This window comes from Bufo bufo, chromosome 4, assembly GCF_905171765.1.
Source record: "Bufo bufo chromosome 4, aBufBuf1.1, whole genome shotgun sequence".
Lineage (NCBI taxonomy): Eukaryota > Metazoa > Chordata > Amphibia > Anura > Bufonidae > Bufo > Bufo bufo.
Genome location: NC_053392.1, coordinates 96,448,464 through 96,468,726, shown reverse-complemented (window position 1 = coordinate 96,468,726; position 20,263 = coordinate 96,448,464). Strand labels below are relative to the sequence as shown.

At 47.4% G+C, this 20,263-nt stretch overlaps 2 protein-coding genes across 4 annotated transcripts in view; one reads left to right on the top strand and one right to left on the bottom strand.

Moving 5' to 3' along the window:
• EIPR1 (EARP complex and GARP complex interacting protein 1) overlaps positions 1–12,415 on the bottom strand; it is a 248,168-nt gene extending 235,753 nt beyond the window's left edge. For both annotated transcript variants that reach the window (XM_040427558.1, XM_040427559.1), the window contains exon 1: positions 12,264–12,415. In XM_040427558.1, coding sequence (XP_040283492.1) covers positions 12,264–12,305 — 42 coding nt within the window. In that variant the 5' untranslated portion in view covers positions 12,306–12,415. The remainder of the gene's footprint in view (positions 1–12,263) is intronic.
• A 108-nt stretch (positions 12,416–12,523) lies between these two features.
• TRAPPC12 (trafficking protein particle complex subunit 12) overlaps positions 12,524–20,263 on the top strand; it is a 115,845-nt gene continuing 108,105 nt past the window's right edge. The window contains exon 1 of one of the 2 annotated variants that reach the window (XM_040427555.1): positions 12,524–12,615. The gene's annotated coding sequence lies outside the window, so the exon portion shown is untranslated. Of the gene's footprint in view, positions 12,671–20,263 lie in introns of both variants that reach the window. The other variant, XM_040427556.1, reaches the window with a different exon arrangement.

Genomic DNA, 20,263 nt, shown 5'->3' with positions numbered 1-20,263 from the left:
CATTCCTTGCACTTTTGCTCTTCCTATCTCATAGAGCGCCTTGATTAGGTGGTACATATAGGTGTGCTTGCTCCTCCTCCCATTGGTTGCTTGATGCACATGGAGGTGACTAGGAGCAGAACACCATATGTGAGGCGTCTGCGCTCCTGAACATAGAAGCCCAATGGCTTAGGTAGGTTTAGCGTAGTACCCGCCTGACCTGAGACCACCATGGCGCTTGGTAGGCGGGCACAGATGTCTTTTGATCAAAATATATTGGCTAAGTGTCTCAGATTTTATTACATCAGAGTGAGGACTTTGTCCATATATAATGCTTGCATCTACTTTACTGAGTGCATTATTATCTTAGGGCTCTTTCACACTTTGTCCGGATCCGTCGTGTACTCCATTTGCCGGAAGTGCCCGCCGGATCCGTAACACCGCAAGTGAACTGAAAGCATTTGAAGACTGATCCGTCTTCAAAATGCGTTCAGTGTTACTATGGCAGCCAGGACGCTATTAAAGTCCTGGTCGCCATAGTAGTAGTGGGGAGCAGGGGAGCAGTATACTTACCGTCCGTGCGGCTCCCGGGGCGCTCCAGAATGATGTCAGAGCGCCCCATGCGCATGGATGACGTGATCCATGCGATCACGTCATCCATGCGCGTGGGGCGCCCTGACGTCACTCTGAAGCGCCCCGGGATCCACACGGACGGTAAGTATACTGCTCCCCCGCTCCCCACTACACTTTACCATGGCAAACAGGACTTTAGCGTCCTGGCAGCCATGGTAACCATTCAGAAAAAGCTAAACGTCGGATCCGGTAATGCGCCGAAACGACGTTTAGCTTAAGGCCGGATCCGGATTAATGCCTTTAAATGGGCATTAATTCCGGATCCGGCCTTGCGGCAAGTGTTCAGGATTTTTGGCAGAATGCATTGGGATAATCCTGATCAGGATTTTTCCGGCATAGAGCCCCGACGACGGAACTCTATGCCGGAAAAGAACAAACCAAGTGTGAAAGAGCCCTTATTTCTGCGATTTATTTTTCATGAATGTGGCCAGGGACATCCGCACATTTATTTATCATAGCAGGATGTTTTTATCTTAGTTTTTTCAGTGATTTTTTTGTTTATATGGTACAGGCTCAACAGTGTTGCCCATGCTATCCACAGGTTAGCAGTAACATGCAGGAACATACAGATTACAGAGCTAACATCGGTTATGTCTGTTTAACCACACAGATGTCAAGACAATGCAGACTGCAGCACCTAAGTGGTTTTACCAAGTGAGAAGGCTTCCTCTGTAACCCCATCAGTGCTCTTCCAATGTGACCGCAGCGCTGATGGGCTATCATGGCAGTTGTTAGCCTAACAATAGTCCTCATGTCAGTCCACCTGCACAATACACTGCAGTGCAGATATATCACAGTTTAGTATGTAAGTGATAAAGGGGTTGCATGTTTCCGTCGGACCGTCCCATAGTGAACAAAATGAATGAAAAAAGTAGGAGGTGGGACGATGAATCCGTCGAATGCACCGAATCTTGCTGGATACAAAGGATTTGTGGACTCGAATCCCAACCTCATTTACAAAATTCAAATCAGACAAATCCCGGGACAGCGATACAGATGCTTTGCCTGTGCTGCAGCAGGAGAGGGAGATGAGTGTCTGCTGGGACTCGAACCCATGACCTTCTGTATCAGAGGCAAGGCACTTACCCAAACAGCTATAAGAGCTGCATAGCTACTGACTGAAAAAATATGAGACTTCTACTGTATTTGTTATAGCCAGTGTACATCTATACACATGACAGCTGCCCCAGCACACTCAGCTCTGCTATATCTCTATACATGATAGCTGCCCCAGCACACCCAGCTCTGCTACATCTATACACATGACAGATGCCCCTGCACACTCAGCTCTGCTATATCTATATATCTGTAAGTATTACTATACAGTAGACAGATATATAGAGATATAGCAGGGCTGAGTGTGCTGGGGCAGCTGTCATGTGTATAGATGTAGCAGAGCTGGGTGTGCTGGGGCAGCTGTTATGTGTATAGATGTAGGCTGCATCGCATCGCTGACATGGAGGTAAGTATAAGTGGGGTTTTTTTTGTTTGTTTTTTAAATACCGGACTGTTACTGCCACATGGGGGGGGGGGCAGGAAGCACTTGATACTGGCACATTGGGGGGGGGAGATGGCACTATGATACTGGCACATTGGGGGGGGAGATGGCACTATGATACTGGCACATTGGGGGGGGGGGAGATGGCACTATGATACTGGCACATTGGGGGGGGGAGATGGCACTATGATACTGGCACATTGGGGGGGGGGAGATGGCATTATGATACTGGCACATTGGGGGGGAGATGGCACTATTATACTGGCACATGGGGTGGGGGGGTGGGAAGGAGAGAGGCACTTGATACTGGCACATTGGGAGGGAGGGGAGATGGCACTATGATACTGGTACATTGGGGGGGAGAGAGGCACTTGATACTGACACATTGGGGGGGAGATGGCACTATGATACTGGCACATGGGGAGGTGCGTGGGAAGGAGAGAGGAACTTGATACTGGCACATTGGGGGGGGGGGAGATGGCACTATGATACTGGGACATGGGGGGGGGAGGCACTTGATACTGGCACATGGGGGGGCATCTATGGGGACACTTACTGGCACATTATTGGGGGGCATTATGGGGGTCCCTTTTTACTGGCACATTATTGGGGGACACTATGGGGGCATCTACTGAGGCCACAAAGAAGGGGTATTTTATATGGGGGGGCTCTGTGTGGTACTAGTATTATCAGGGGGTTTATCTGTTTCTGCAGTATTGTATTGGGGAGCACAGCGGCACAGTATTGGGGGTGGTAGGATGATTTGTCCAAAAAAATGTGAGAATTATGGAAAAGTAGTAAACTACGATTTTTTTTTTGTCAAACTGCAGAGACGAAAAATGGCTGAAAACTGTAGGTCTGAAAGGAGAAGATGAGGAAAGAGAACATCTACATCAAAGAGACATCACTGGATGTAAGTGGTATGGGGCGCTGTATTACCCTGGATGTAAGAGGTATGTGGCGCTGTATTACCCTGGATGTAAGAGGTATGTGGCGCTGTATTACCCTGGATATAAGAGGTATGGGGCGCTGTATTACCCTGGATGTAAGAGGTATGGGGCGCTGTATTACCCTGGATGTAAGAGGTATGGGGCGCTGTATTACCCTGGATGTAAGAGGTATGGGGCGCTGTATTACCCTGGATATAAGAGGTATGGGGCGCTGTATTACCCTGGATGTAAGAGGTATGTGGCGCTGTATTACCCTGGATGTAAGAGGTATGTGGCGCTGTATTACCCTGGATATAAGAGGTATGGGGCGCTGTATTACCCTGGATGTAAGAGGTATGTGGCGCTGTATTACCCTGGATATAAGAGGTATGGGGCGCTGTATTACCCTGGATGTAAGAGGTATGGGGCGCTGTATTACCCTGGATGTAAGAGGTATGGGGCGCTGTATTACCCTGGATGTAAGAGGTATGGGGCGCTGTATTACCCTGGATGTAAGAGGTATGGGGCGCTGTATTACCCTGGATGTAAGAGGTATGTGGCGCTGTATTACCCTGGATGTAAGAGGTATGTGGCGCTGTATTACCCTGGATATAAGAGGTATGGGGCGCTGTATTACCCTGGATGTAAGAGGTATGGGGCGTTGTATTACCCTGGATATAAGAGGTATGGGGCGCTGTATTACCCTGGATGTAAGAGGTATGGGGCGCTGTATTACCCTGGATGTAAGAGGTATGGGGCGCCATATTACCCTGGATGTAAGAGGTATGGGGCGCTGTATTACCCTGGATGTAAGAGGTATGGGGCGCCATATTACCCTGGATGTAAGTGGTATGGGGCGCTGTATTACCCTGGATGTAAGTGGTACGGGGCGCTGTATTACCCTAGATGTAAGAGGTATGGGGCGCTGTATTACCCTGGATGTAAGTGGTATGGGGCGCCATATTACCCTGGATGTAAGTGGTATGGGGCGCTGTATTACCCTGGATGTAAGTGGTACGGGGCGCTGTATTACCCTAGATGTAAGAGGTATGGGGCGCTGTATTACCCTGGATGTAAGAGGTATGGGGCGCCATATTACCCTGGATGTAAGTGGTATGGGGCGCTGTATTACCCTGGATGTAAGTGGTACGGGGCGCTGTATTACCCTAGATGTAAGAGGTATGGGGCGCTGTATTACCCTGGATGTAAGAGGTATGGGGCGCCATATTACCCTGGATGTAAGTGGTATGGGGCGCTGTATTACCCTGGATGTAAGTGGTACGGGGCGCTGTATTACCCTAGATGTAAGAGGTATGGGGCGCTGTATTGCCCTGGATGTAAGTGGTATGGGGCGCTGTATTACCCTGGATGTAAGAGGTATGGGGCGCCATATTACCCTGGATGTAAGAGGTATGGGGCGCTGTATTACCCTGGATGTAAGAGGTATGGGGCGCCATATTACCCTGGATGTAAGTGGTATGGGGCGCTGTATTACCCTGGATGTAAGTGGTACGGGGCGCTGTATTACCCTAGATGTAAGAGGTATGGGGCGCTGTATTACCCTGGATGTAAGAGGTATGGGGCGCTGTATTACCCTGGATGTAAGAGGTATGGGGCGCCATATTACCGTGGATGTAAGTGGTATGGGGCGCTGTATTACCCTGGATGTAAGTGGTACGGGGCGCTGTATTACCTTGGATGTAAGAGGTATGTGCGCTGTATTACCCTGGATGTAAGAGGTATGGGGCGCTGTATTACCCTGGATGTAAGAGGTATGGGGCGCTGTATTACCCTGTATTTCCATTTTTTTTCGAATCCAAATCCGAATACTTTGTTAAAAAAGTAAGGACTCTTTATTTTTTCATATTAAAAGAATATTGAGTTTGGATCACTTTGTTTCTTCCCCGTTCACACAATTCTTATGTACAGGATTCGTAGGATTCGAGATTTGAAAGATTCGAGAACCTTTTCAGATTCGGATTCTAAAAAAATTGGATTTGTCGAAAACGTATTTACTATAATGCAAAAAAATAAAAAAGCCTCAATGCCAGAATACCTGTTCAAAAGTATGCAGACTGGTGAGGATGCTCCAAGTCAGACCCTTAACAATTTGACATTGATGGCCTAGAGAGACCATCAATCTGGTACAGCTGGAGAACCCCTTTAACGTATACATTTAAAGTTGTATGATGTATAATACAAGTACGTTAGCAATCAGATCACCTCTTTGATTTTTAGATCTACTCTGTAAAAATGTAAGCTGTATTCTGGGCAACAAAGCAAAATTACGATTAGTGATGAGCGAAGAGAGCTTCAGATACTACATCCGAAGTCGCTTTGTTCAAAACTTCGGAATAATACTGTACGGAGATGGATAAAAATGTATGGGCTCCGATGAGCTGAGTTAGGTTTTAAAGTGGTTTTCCACTTTAAAAATCAACTACCAAAGTTATAACTAACTTCGGCTCATCAGAGCCCACACATTCTAAGGGTCAATTCACATCAATTTACACATCTACAGTGTTTTGCGGATCCGCAATTGGGCCGGTACCCCAATAGAAATGCCTATTCTTGTCCGCAGCTGCGGACAAGAATAGGACATGTTCTATTTTTTTGCGGAGCCGCGGACCGGAAGTTTGGGGCCGTGGACCAGAAATGCGGATGCGGACAGCACACTGTGCGCATCTTTTCCGTCCCCTTTAAAAATGAATATGCTGAACGGGTGCGGACCCAATTGTGGAACGGATCCGGACCCAAAGTGCAGATGTGTGAATGGACCCTAATACTGTACAGAGAAGGATCTGCGCAGTATTATTCTGAAGTTTTGAACAAAGCGACTTCGGATGAAGCATCTGAAGCTTGAGTTTTTTGTTTTTTTTTAACATACCCATAATTTACGATATAAAAAAAAATCTGCCATGTTCCGTTGTGTAAGGCCTCATGCACCCCGTGCCGTTTTTTGCGGTCCGCAAAACCGCAAAAAACGGAAGGCGCCCCATGTTGCCTTCCGCAATTTGCGGAACGGAACGGGCGCCGGCAATATAAATGCCTATTCTTGTCCGCAAAGCGCAGACAAGAATAGGACATGTTATATTTTTTTAGCGGGGCTGCGGAACAGAGCCACGGATGCGGACAGCACACGGAGTGCTGTCCGCATCTTTTGCGGCCCCATTGAAATGAATGGATCCGCATCCGAGCCGCCAAAACGGAAGCTCGGATGCGGACCCAAACAACGGTCGTGTGCATGAGGCCTAAGGCCCTGTTCACACATCAGTTATTTGGTCAGTTATTTCCAGTGGAGGCTAAAGATATAATGAACAGATCTGCACCTGTTCTGTTTTTTTGACCCACACCTCGTTTTGGCTCACAATAACTGATGGAAATAACTGACCAAATAGCTGAAGTGTGAACCAGGCCTAAGAGCTGATTGTACTTATCTATATGGTCCACGAACTGCAGCGATCTGAGTCCAGCACCACTTGGCCACAGCCTGAAGACCGTAATATAATGACACGGACTCTCTGATAGAGAGCGATAACCATGTAAAAGGCGGCAGCTATTAGGCGCGGTAGTGACATGAGCAGTCATAAAACAGATGGGGCAGGGGTGTGACTGTAGAATAATGGAAGATTCATATGCTTTTCAGGGTCTGTGGAAAGCTGAGTGAAGACCCATATGGGCCACTGCTGTCATTAGCATATTAGGTTGTGACACAAAAAATGATATAGTCTCCTCTGACCACAGCGCCACATCTCATATGGTAGAGGAGGGGTCACCAGATGCTTTTTGGTGGCTCAAACATGATTTGATGTGTTTTGCCGTGTAGATAAGCTGTTACCCAGAGGACACAAGCGGGGTCCTTAGTGCTCCTGTAAGTCCATGTCTGATCCATTAAACAGGCCTGGAAACAATGACTTAGGCCTCATGCACACGGCCGTGCCGTTTTTTGCGGTCCAAAACCGCGGATCCACAAAAAACGGAAGCCGCCCATGTTGCCTTCCGCAATTTGCGGAACGGAACGGGCACCGACAATATAAATGCCTATTCTTGTCCGCAAAACGCGAACAAGAATAGGACATGTTATATTTTTTTTTTTTCGGGGCCGTGGAACGGAGCCACGGATGCGGACGGATGGGTCTGCATCCGAGCCGCCAAAACGGCAGCTCGGATGCGGACCCAAACAACGGTCGTGTGCATGAGGCCCTAGGCTATAAGCCAAAATCAGAGTCTTTCCCGCAACATAAGACGGCGGCTTCAGCCATTCATCAGGGCAGGGCACAGGACTGGTTTGGCCAGTGACAGGCTTCTGACATGGGTCTGGAGTGGAGAAATTAAAGGGGTTTTCCGGTATTTTTATACTGATGACCTATCCTCTGGATAGGGTGATCAGTATCTGATCAGTGGGGGTCCAACAGCCGGGATCCGCTGTGTGAGAAGGCAGTGGCGCTCCTGTGAGCACTGCGGCCTTCTCACAGCTTTTCCTAGGCCAGTGACGACACGTTCATCGGTCATACCGCTATACCAGGGAACAGCAACCATCGGCACTACAGCTGTTGTGAAACTACAACTCCCAGCATGCTCGTTTCACTTCTGTGGGAGTTCGAGTGCCGAAGGTTGCTGATCCCTGCGCTATACAATGTACTGTAGCACTGTGCTTGGTGAGCTGTGAGAATACCGCCGCGCTCACAGGGGTGTCGGTGTCTTCTCAAAAGGGATTGGAATTGCAGTCACAGACGCGTGTCTCTTGGGTTATAGATACTAGGGTTATTGCTCATTCTTCCAGGCAAAACGGATCCAACTCCTTTGCGTTAGATGTCGGAAGTGGTGTAATTATACTCATATCATGCGACTGTCAATGGGGACAAAACCTAACTGAACAGAACATTCCGTTCTCATACCGGAGAGCAGCATGCTGCGGTTTGCTTTCCATCATGGGATGCGGAGCAAGATGGATCCGATTTCTCTGACACAATAGAAAACGGATCCGTCCCCCATTGACTTTCAATTAAGTTCACGACGGATCTGTCCTGGGTATGTTTAAGATAATACAACCGGATCCGTTCATAACGCTTTCGTTAATCAGTAACGGAAGCGTTTTTGCTGAACCCTGCCGGATCCAGCAAAAACGATAGTGTGAAAGTAGCCTTATCATACTGCCATGTAAGGTAAGTGCCCTGAAACATAACCATACCTTTCATGTTAAAATCTTGTCCTCTGGTCATAAAAAATGCATTTTTTTGTTTTCTGCAAATAAGGTTTTCAATGCACCGTGGACGGGGTGGCTCCGTTTGGGGCACCCGGCTTCCCCTTTGTCATTGCTGCCGCCCCTGAAATCTCAGGAAATGTCACTCATATAAGAGCGGGAGGCACTGGGCAGTATTACTAGGGGGACAGACGGTGCACCAAACGGTGCGGCCCGCGCCATACTGTGTGCCAAATGGTGCGGCCCCCGCCATACTGTGTGCCAAATGGTGCGGCCCCCGCCATACTGTGTGCCAAATGGTGCGGCCCCCGCCATACTGTGTGCCAAATGGTGCGGCCCCCGCCATACTGTGTGCCAAATGGTGCGGCCCGCGCCATACTGTGTGCCAAATGGTGCGGCCCGCGCCATACTGTGTGCCAAATGGTGCGGCCCGTGCCATACTGTGTGCCAAATGGTGCGGCCCCCGCCATACTGTGTGCCAAATGGTGCGGCCCCACGGTGCACTAAAACCCTTATTTGCATAAATATTTAAAGAAGCATTTCTCCGGATTACAGGACTGGATTTTCACTGGAAAGGTTTGGCATGTTTCGAGGCAGCTATGTGGAAGCATGCTTACTTTGATACCAATTTTGGATGTGTTTGAAATATCTCTCTAATTTGTCATCTGACAGAGATATTTATCTCACCCAGCATGGGTATATGTAAAATGACACCCCAAAACACATAGCCCTACTTCCCCTGAGTACGGCGATACCACATGTGTGACACTTTTTTGCAGCCTAGGTGGGCAAAGGGGCCCAAATTCTAAAGAGCACCTTTCGGATTTCACAGGTCATTTTTAACACATTTGGATTTCAAACTACTTACCACACATTTGGGTCCCTAAAATGCCAGGGCAGTATAACTACCCCACAAGTTACCCCATTTTGGAAAGAAGACACCCCAAGGTATTCCGTGAGGGGCATGGCGAGTTCCTCTAATTTTTTTTTTTTTGGCACAAGTTAGCGGAAAATTATGATGTTTTTATTTTAATTTTTTTCTTACAAAGTCTCATATTCCACTAACTTGTGACAAAAAATAAAAACTTCCATGAACTCACTATGCCCATCACGAAATACCTTGGGGTGTCTTCTTTCCAAAATGGGGTCACTTGTGGGGTAGTTATACTGCCCTGGCATTTTAGGGGCCCTAATGCGTGAGAAGTAGTTTGAAATTCAAATGTGTAAAAAATGTCCTGTGAAATCCTAAAGGTGCTCTTTAGAATTTGGGCCCCTTTGCCCACCTAGGCTGCAAAAAAGTGTCACACATGTGGTATCGCCGTACTCAGAAGAAGTAGAGCAATGTGTTTTGGGGTGTATTTTTACATATACCCATGCTGGGTGAGAGAAATATCTCTCTAAAGTCAAATTTTCCAATTTTTTTATACAAAGTTGTCATTTGACAGAGATATTTCTCTCACCCAGCATGGGTATATGTAAAAAGACACCCCAAAACACATTGCCCAACTTCTCCTGAGTACGGCGATACCACATGTGTGACACTTTTTTGCAGCCTAGGTGCGCAAAGGGGCCCAAATTCCGTTTAGGAGGGCATTTTTAGACATTTGGATTCCAGACTTCTTCTCACGCTTTAGGGCCCCCAAAATGCCAGGGCAGTATAAATACCCCACATGTGACCCCATTTTGGAAAGAAGACACCCCAAGGTATTCTGTGAGGGGCATGGCGAGTTCATAGAAGATTTTTTTTTTTTGGCACAAGTTAGCGGAAATTGTTTTTTTTTTTTTTTTTTTTTTCACAAAGTCTCCCTTTCCGCTAACTTGTGACAAAAAGTTCAATCTTTCATGGACTCAATATGCCCCTCAACGAATACCTTGGGGTGTCTACTTTCCAAAATGGGGTTACATGTGGGGTATTTATACCGCCCTGGCATTTTAGAGGCCCTAAAGCGTGAGAAGTCTGGAATATAAATGTCAAAAACAAATTACGCATTTGGATTCCGTGAGGGGTATGGTGAGTTCATGTGAGATTTTATTTTTTGTCACAAGTTAGTGGAATATGAGACTTTGTAAGAAAAAAATAAAAATAAAATCAATTTCCACTAACTTGTGACAAAAAAATAAATAATATTCTATGAACTCGCCATGCCCCTCAAAAGTGATCATTTTACTGTGTTTTTGCAGTGATCAGAAAAAAATAATTTCTGTCACTGCGGTGGGGCTGACTGAACGAAAGTGTGCGCACAAGATCAGGCCTGATCGGGCGAACACTGAGTTTTTTGTAGAGCCTATAGAACATGTCCTATTCTTGTCCGCAATTGCGGACAAGAAAAGGCATTTTCTATATAGTTCTGGCAATGTGCGGATCCGCAAAATGCGGAAAGTACATTGCCGGTGTCCGCGTTTTGCGGATCCGTGGTGTCTGTGTTTTGCGGATCCGCGGTGTCCGTGTTTTGCGGATCCGCAAAACACATACGGACGTCTGAATGGAGCCTTACAGGGGGGTGATCAATGACAGGGGGGTGATCAGGGAGTCTATATGGGGTGATCACCCCCCTGGAAGGCTCCATTCAGACGTCCGTATGCGTTTTGCGGATCCGCAAAACACATACGGATGTCTGAATGGAGCCTTACAGGGGGGTGATCAATGACAGGGGGTGATCACGGAGTCTATATGGGGTGATCAAGGGTTAATAAGTGACCGGGAATGGGGGGTGTAGTGTAGTGGTGTTTGGTGCTACTTACAGAGCTGCCTGTGTCCTCTGGTGGTCGATCCAAGCAAAAGGGACCACCAGAGGTGCAGGTATATTAGACGCTGTTATCAAAACAGCGTCTAATATACCCTTCAGGGGGTTAAAAAAAAAATCGCATCTACAGCCTGCCAGCGAACGATCGCCGCTGGCAGGCTGCAGATCCACTCGTTTACCTTTGGCTCCTGTGAACGGGCGCGCCTGTGTGCGCGCGTTCACAGGAAATCTCGCCTCTCGCGAGAGGACACGCGGGCGCGTCCAGGAGGAATAACAGGGCCGCCGCCAGGACGCAATCCTGCGTACGGCGGTCCTGTAGTGGTTAAAGAACCCTTTTAAAGGGTTTCTGTCATCAGAAAAATCGTTATGTAGCTGGCTGACATTAGCGATGTGCTAATGTCAGCAGAACATAACTGTGTGACTTATATCTCCCTGCCGCCGTTCTCGCTAAATAATGACTTTTATAATATGCAAATGAGCCTCTAGGTGCTAGTGGGGCGTTGCTGCAGCACCTAGAGGCTCCGTCCTCTCACAGTTTGTCACGCCCTTGTAAAGGTGATTGACATCGTCGGTCTACTCCGTGGCCCGCAAATCCCGCGCTGTCCATTTTAGTATTAGGCGCAGGCGCAGTGAGTGAAGGACGCTCGCCTGCTGCATACAACACGCAAAAAAATGCTTATCGGATGTGGACAAAAATATATTAGTGTGCATGAGCTCTAAGGCTACTTTACACTTGCGTCAGAGGATTCCGGCAGGCAGTTCCGTCGCTTGAACTGCCTGCCGGATCCGCCAAAACGCATGCAAACTGATGGCATTTGTCAGAAGGATCAGGATCCTGATCCGTCTGACAAATGCATTGAATTGCCGGATCCGTCTCTCCGGTGTCATCCGGCATTTTATTTTTTTTTCAAATTTCTTGTGGTCTGAGCATGCGCAGACTACAATACCGGATCCGTTTTGCCAGAACACTCGGGAAAATGCCGGATCCGGCGACGGAACTGCCTGACGGAATCCTCTGCCACAAGTGTGAAAGTACCAGAGCTGAAATCCCCCTGCATTCCTTGATGGTAGTTCTGTGCACGTTTCCAACTGCAACCTGCAGAATTGTGAATGCAGCTCTTGACTACAAGGCTGTAAATTAACTAAAGATTAAATATCTATATGCAAACTGTATAGGCTTACTAATAGCATATATGAAGCATCGGTGCAGCTGGACAATATGCAAACACATCAAACTGACGCCATGCCACTGTAAGCAAAAAGGGAGAACTACACACCTGGAACTCCAGGCCGTAGATAACAGGTGCATCGTCCTCCATCCTGCTCCTAATTGTCAAAACTGTGTCAACCAGACCCCTCTGCGTTGCATTCAATGATCTATTTTGACTCACTGCGGCTCCCGTATTAACTCATCTTCCTGTTTCCTAACCTGCTGATTTGTGTAAATAAAGCTGAGTGAAATCGACTTTTGCTAGCACTGCGCTTGCGCTTGGAACTCACGCCTGCGCACAGGGGGCTCGGTTGAAAGTTGACGCATGCGCGTTCCTCTTTGTAGGGGTTGTCAGGTGTTTACGCCTGCGTAATTGATTGCCGGTATCAGAGGTGGCCGAGGTCGGTGCAGGGTGTCAGGTTCGTCTGTTGTCTCCAAGGATTCTGTGTTCTGTGTGTTTTCTTCAGGTGACACGTATGTAGAATGTGTGGAGTATCTATCTATCAGATGCTTGACTATGGGTTCTGCTTAATGTTTTCACCATTTTTAAAGATGTCTGCTTGCTGTCAGTGAATGGAAGGGTTTCCATTCACAGGCTGAAAACTTGCTTTCCTATACAGTTAAAGGGGTTTTCCATCCTGTGGATACTAATGACTTAGGGCTCGTTCACAGGAACCATTCATTTCAATGGAATGTCCTCCATATGCATTCTGTTTCCAGTGTTCCGTTCAAAGATAGAACATGTCCTATTACTGCCTGCAAATCACCTTCTGTGGCTCCATAGCCGCAAAAAAACAGAACACATACGGAAACACTACTAAAACAAAAAAACTGAAAAACGGATCCGTTAAAATACTGAAAAAGCCATACGGTTGTGTGAACAAGCCCTTATCCTGAGGATATCTACAGGATGGAGACCCCCTTTTAGAGGGCACTGTCAGCAGATCTGTGCCTATGACACTGGCCGACCTGTTACATGTGCGCTTGGCAGTTGAAGGCATCTGTGTTGGTCCCATGGTCATATGTGTCCGCATTGCTGAGAAAAGTGATGTTTTAATATATGCAAATCAGCCTCCAAGAGCATCGGGGGCGTTACCATTACACCTAGAGGCTCTGCTCTCTTTGCAACTGCTGCGCCCCCTGCACTTTGACAGGGCGAAGCAGTGAAATTGTAATCACACCTATCAAAGTGCAGAGGGCGCGGCAGTAGCAGAGAGAGCGGAGCCTCTAGGTGTAATGGTAACGCCCCTGTTGCTCCTAGAGGCTCATTTGCACATAATAAAACATCATTTTTCTCTGCAATGCAGACACATTAACACAGGACTAGGGTTGTTGCGGGTATTAAAATTAAGATACCCAATCGATACTTTTGTCCCGATATCGATACGATACCGGGATTTCCATTTTTTCGATACTGGGCTGCGCTTCTGCGCAATCTAGTATCTCTGAACATGAGCGCGCTGACACAGTGCGCTCATGTTCCCTCAGCAGCACAGGGGAGAAGGAAGCAGTCCTCCCTCCCCCCTGTGCTGCCACCAATGAGAAGAGAGGAGCGGAGGAGGGGCGGGCACACTGCGCCACTGATGATACGACTCTTCCTACACAGAGTGGCACCCAGAGATTTCCCAGCACTTACTATTATTCCTGGGTGCCGCTCCGTTCGCCCGCAGTGCCCCATTACTGTCTCCTGCTCCTGATCCATATGCTGATTACTATCTGAGTGATGGGGAGGAGACAGCAGCTTCTCTAGTGGGCGTTCCTTCTCCCTGCGCTGCGATTGGACAGCGCTACAGCCAGGGAAAAGGAACGCCCACTAGTGAAGCTGATGTCTCCTCCCCATCGCTCCGATAGTAATCAGCATGTGGAGCAGGAGAGGAGACAGTAATGGGGCACAGCAGGTGAACAGAGCGGCGCCCAGGAATAATGGTGAGTGCTGGGACATCGCTGGGCGCCGCTCTGTGTAGCCTAATACTTAGTCTGTACCCAGGAAAAGTAGACTTTAACACATAATACAGGAGGCGGGTGCCGGCAGCAGAATCGCATTGCCGGCACTTTGCCCCTGACAGGGGGCTGCGATCAGCAGCAGTTAACCCCTCAGGTGCGGCACCTGAGGGGTTAACTGCCACTGATCTGCCAGTACCCGCCTCCTGTATTAAGGGGTAATTATCATTGGTGGCGCAGTGTGCCCCCCTAACCCTCCCATCCCATTAAAATCATTGGTGGAACAGTGCGCCGGCCCCTCTCAATCCCCCAGCATTAAAATCATTGGTGGCAGTGGCCACAGGGTCCTCTCCCCTCCCCCTCATTGGTGGCAGTGGCAGCTTCTGATTGGAGCCCCAGCTGTGTAATCCTGGGGCTCCGATCGGTTACCATGGCAGCCAGGACGCTATTGAAGCCCTGGCTGCCATGGTAACATCCCTGATGCTGTGTGCACAAAGCACAGAGCAGCAGGGACAGTGTGAGGTCTTATTCACCCTGATAGAGCTCTACCAGGGTGAATAGGACATGGGGAGGAAAGATCCCAGGTTCTGGCCCCTAAGGGGGGAAATAATTAATAAATAAAAAGTGTAAAAAAAAAAACACCAAAATATTAAGTATGAATCACCCCCTTTTCCCAATTCCACATATAAAATGTATAAAAAAATAAACATATTACATATCACCACGGCAGAAAAGTCCAAACTATTAAAATATAAAAAAAATCTATGCGGTGAACGCCGGAACAGAAACAAAATTATAAAAACTGTGCGATTCGCCATTTTTTAAAATGCGGAATGCACGTGTCTTTTTTGGTTAATTTTTTCACATGGTATCGAGTATCGCAATACTTTTTCATGGTATCGAAACCGAATCAAAAATTTGGTATCGCAACAACTCTACATGGGACCAACACAGATGCCTTCAGCTGCCAAGCGCACATGTAACAGGTCAGCCAGTGTCATAGTCACAGATCTGCTGACAGATGGCAGTAAGACCCCTTGCACATTGGACTGACTTCATCCCATAATCTCCCCCTGTATTCTTCTGACTTATTTTTTCTCCCCTCACGTCATAGAGAAAAGAAGTTGTGACACGCTCCAATGTAAGCCAGGTTACCGCACATGGAGCACCTACAGTTCATCGCGATCTGTAGGTACTCCATGTGCCGCCATAGAGGGCCCACACTGGTGGCTATTTCCCGTACCTGGACCCTGAGGATATAGAACCTCTGAATTCTGAGGAGCCGTGTGCTGGTTGGGAGTTTATGGTTGTAAGTGTTCTGACGTTTGCTGGCTGAAAGCAGAGATCATAAAAATGATTGATCAGTTACATAATTAAGGTTTTATTTATGGACAGGGAGAGATGCAGCAGAAAGGACATGCGCCCTGACCTGTGACAGGGAGAGATGCAGCAGAAAGGACATGCGCCCTGACCTGTGACAGGGAGAGATGCAGCAGAAAGGACGTTTCGACGTGTACTCTTTATCAAGCAGTCAGATAAGACTACACGTCGAAACGTCGCCATGTTTGTTGCCTTCTAAATAAACCACAAGATATTCTAAGTTGACGAGTGCTGTGAATCCCTTCTAATCGCTTTATATTGACTGGGAGCCCCCAAGCTCGGGTCCCCATCCGCATGCACCATTTGTTCTGTGGACCTTTATCAGGGATCCTGAGGATTATAATGAATTTTTTCCCATGGTTGGGATAGGTCATCAGTAACTCTCGGAAAACCCAGGTGATTTTACAACAGCCAGTCGGGCATTATACCTGTAGCGGCCTCCGCAGGGGTAATGGAGCATAATGTGGCAGACGTGCAAATGAACGGCCGTCTATGTAATACCAGTCCACCAGAGCAGGAGCTGAACACTTCTGGGCCGTGCCATCTCATGACTGTATCACTGCAGGCGGGCACTGGTGCTGTAATACGCCAGCCTCTAGGTGACCATTGCCCAGTGCTGTTGGGTCATTCATCTATCTTAGTTTAATTTGATGTGAATTTTAGGTGTGATTTTTCCCGTTGATCACTATTGGACTCCTGCTCAATGATAACAGGTGCTGGGAACGTTCTAGAGGACTGCAGCTCCTAAGACGTCATATGCAAACGGACATGTCTGAGTTTTGTGTCTGTGGGCATTCCAAAGTACGGACAAGAATTGAACATATTCTGCCCAAAATACAGTGGGGGAAATAATTATTTGACCCCTCACTGATTTTGTAAGTTTGTCCAATGACAAAGAAATGAAAAGTCTCAGAACAGTATCATTTCAATGGTAGGTTTATTGTAACAGTGGCAGATAGCACATCAAAAGGAAAATCGAAAAAATAACTTTAAATAAAAGATAGCAACTGATTTGCATTTCATTGAGTGAAATAAGTATTTGAACCCTCTAACAAAAAAAGACTTAATACTTGGTGGAAAAACCCTTGTTTGCAAGCACAGAGGTCAAACGTTTCTTGTAATTGATGACCAAGTTTGCGCACATTTTAGGAGGAATGTTGGTCCACTCCTCTTTGCAGATCATCTCTAAATCCCTAAGGTTTCGAGGCTGTCTCTGTGCAACTCTGAGCTTGAGCTCCCTCCATAGGTTTTCGATTGGATTAAGGTCCGGAGACTGACTAGGCCACTCCATGACCTTAATGTGCTTCTTCTTGAGCCACTCCTTTGTTGCCTTTGCTGTATGTTTTGGGTCATTGTCGTGCTGGAACACCCATCCACGACCCATTTTCAGTTTCCTGGCAGAGGGAAGGAGGTTGTCGCTCAGGATTTCACGATACATGGCTCCGTCCATTTTCCCGTTTATGCGAATAAGTTGTCCTGTGCCCTTAGCAGAAAAACACCCCCAAAGCAAAATGTTTCCACCCCCATGCTTGACGGTGGGGACGGTGTTTTGGGGGTCATAGGCAGCATTTTTCTTCCTCCAAACACAGCGAGTTGAGTTAATGCCAAAGAGCTCTATTTTGGTCTCATCAGACCACAGCACCTTCTCCCAGTCACTCTCTGAATCATTCAGGTGTTCATTGGCAAACTTCAGACGGGCCTGCACATGTGCCTTCCTGAGCAGGGGGACCTTGCGAGCCCTGCAGGATTTTAATCCATTGCGGTGTAATGTGTTTCCAATGGTTTTCTTGGTGACTGTGGTCCCTGCTAATTTGAGGTCATTAACTAACTCCTCCCGTGTAGTTCTAGGATGCTTTTTCACCTTTCTCAGAACCATTGACACCCCACGAGGTGAGATCTTGCGTGGAGCCCCAGAGCGAGGTCGATTGATGGTCATTTTGTGCTCCTTCCATTTTCGAACAATCGCACCAACAGTTGTCACCTTCTCTCCCAGCTTCTTGCTAATGGTTTTGTAGCCCATTCCAGCCTTGTGCAGGTCTACAATTTTGTCTCTGACATCCTTGGACAGCTCTTTGGTCTTTCCCATGTTGGAGAGTTTGGAGTCTGCTTGATTGATTGATTCTGTGGACAGGTGTCTTTTATACAGGTGACTAGTTAAGACAGGTGTCCTTAATGAGGGTGACTAATTGAGTAGAAGTGTCTAACCACTCTGTGGGAGCCAGAACTCTTAATGGTTGGTAGGGGTTCAAATACTTATTTCACTCAATGAAATGCAAATCAGTTGCTATCTTTTATTTAAAGTTATTTTTTCGATTTTCCTTTTGATGTGCTATCTGCCACTGTTACAATAAACCTACCATTGAAATGATACTGTTCTGAGACTTTTCATTTCTTTGTCATTGGACAAACTTACAAAATCAGTGAGGGGTCAAATAATTATTTCCCCCACTGTACATATATGCGCATGGGCCCTATTGAAATGAATGGGCCATTGTGGTGTGGGATCGCAAGATGTGTGTAAGCTGAGCCGCCATGAATGTGAGGGCAGCTGACGCTTTAAATGGGTTGGAAGACAAAATATGGCAGCACACTATTATACATGCAAACAATAGAACTAGGGATTAGAGATTATTTTGGATTAAAGTGGTACTATACCGACTATACATGAAAAATGGAAGCTCTTTGCGCACATTTTTGACCAAGCGTGTGTTGGAGCCCATCTACTAACGTCAAGGTGGCTTCTGCAGATGGGTACCTAACACTAACAGAACTGCCTAACCCAAGCCTACAACGTTCTGACCGATCTGACGCTGGAGGTGGAATGACCCCACAGGACCGGACATGACATATTTTTCTTGATCCTGCACTGATTTTGAACTAAACATCATTTTCTTTCCTCAAAATTGAAATAAAATTTCTGCTCTTCAGCTATGCGGAATTTGTATGCGGATTCGTACTCCACAGCTGAACTCTTACAATGCGCTGTGGGAATTCTCCACAATTCTGAATTTAGCATTCTGGTTAAGCAGAGAATGAGATGTGTAATTTAAAATGAGTAGAAGACTCGTCACTAGGATATGCTATTACATTATGATTATTGAGAATGAAGGGACAGAGGAACATAACACAATTCTCCTGTACACACACGTACAACTGGGAATGAGCAGCAACGCTTAAAGGGGTTGTCTCATCGGAGACACTGGTGGCGTATCACAAGGATAGGCCGTCGATGTCAGATAGGTGCTGGTCCCACCTCTGGGACGCGCGGAGAGTAGCCGTGCACGTGCCGCTTGCTCTCCTTTCATTTTTATGGGACTTCTGAAAATAGCCGAGCAAGCGAGCTTTTCAGCAGTGCAATAGAAACGAACTGTGGCTCGCCTCGTATGCAAGGCTGTTGGCACTGGCTTTGGGGGCCATGTCCTGGCAATAGGTGCTGGTCTCACCTCTGGGACCGGCTCCTATCTGACATGGACGGCATATCCTAGTGATATGCCACCAGGGTCTCAGATGAGACAACCCCTTTAGAGCCAGTTCAGACCTGAGCGTTTTACAGCACGTTCCTACGCGCTGTAAAACGCTCAACAAGGAGAAACCAATGCTTCCCTATGGGAATGGTTCTCACCTGGGCGTTTTACAGCGCGTACGATCGCGCTGTAAAACGCCAGACGCTCAAACAAGTACATGAGCGTTTTTTTCGGGCGTTTGTCGCGCGTTCCCGTACATAGACTTTCGGGAACGCGCGACAATGTGTGTTTGCTTGTCTCTGTATGCGCGATTGTAAACGCCCGTACAATCGCGCATACAGAGCGATCCTTTCAGAACGCTCCGGTGTGAACCCAGCCTTAAAGAGGATCTGTAGCCTCTCCTGAAATGTCTGCTTTAGTAACTACCTGTGTTCCCATGCAGTAACAATTCTGTGACATTCATCTGTTATTCCTGTTTGAAGGTTATCAGTAAGGGTACAACTGGGTGTTAAAAGGGTGGAGAGTGACTCTACGCTGTCTCACGCTGGCAGTACTGATTGAACAATGTCAGACTGTGCAGGACACACCACAAATGTTAACACTCAGTTGTTGTTGTTGTTGTTGTTTTTTTGTTTTCTTTTATATAAACTTCTAGCAGGATTAATAGAGGATTGGCACAACATGGAGACTGCATGCTCCAGAATTGTCACTTCTTGTGGAATACAATTATTTGCTAAGATAGACTTGTCGAGAGGTGACAGGTCCTCTTTCAGTCTGAGGACTTGCCAGCAGTTTCTTTGGTGAGAACTCCGGAAGGTAGTAAATGTATTTTCAGATTAAGGCCTCATGCCCACGGCCATACCGCGTTTTACGGTCCGCAAAATGCGGATCCACAAAATATTGATACCGGCCGTGGGCATTCTACAATTTGCAGAACAGAAGGTCTGGCCCTCAACAGACCAGTTCTATCCTTGTCCATGATATAGTAGTTGTGGCAAGAGACAAAAAGGGGAGAGGCGCTCATAGGGTGGTGGGTATCGATAATACGGTTTGGAGAAATGGATGGAGTATGCTCACCTTTTGGTGTTGTGCGTGTGTGCGCACAACGTCCGTAGGGGCAGGACCACAGAGAGAGGGAGGGGGGGGGGGGGGGGGGGGGGGTCGGTGCCGCCAGTACCCGTTCGGTCCCTTTGGAAGGTTTTGCCAAAAACTCCTAGGGACTGTGGAGGAAGTTGTGGGTGGTGTGTGTGCTGGCACACGGTAGGGTACTTGTTTGGCGCAC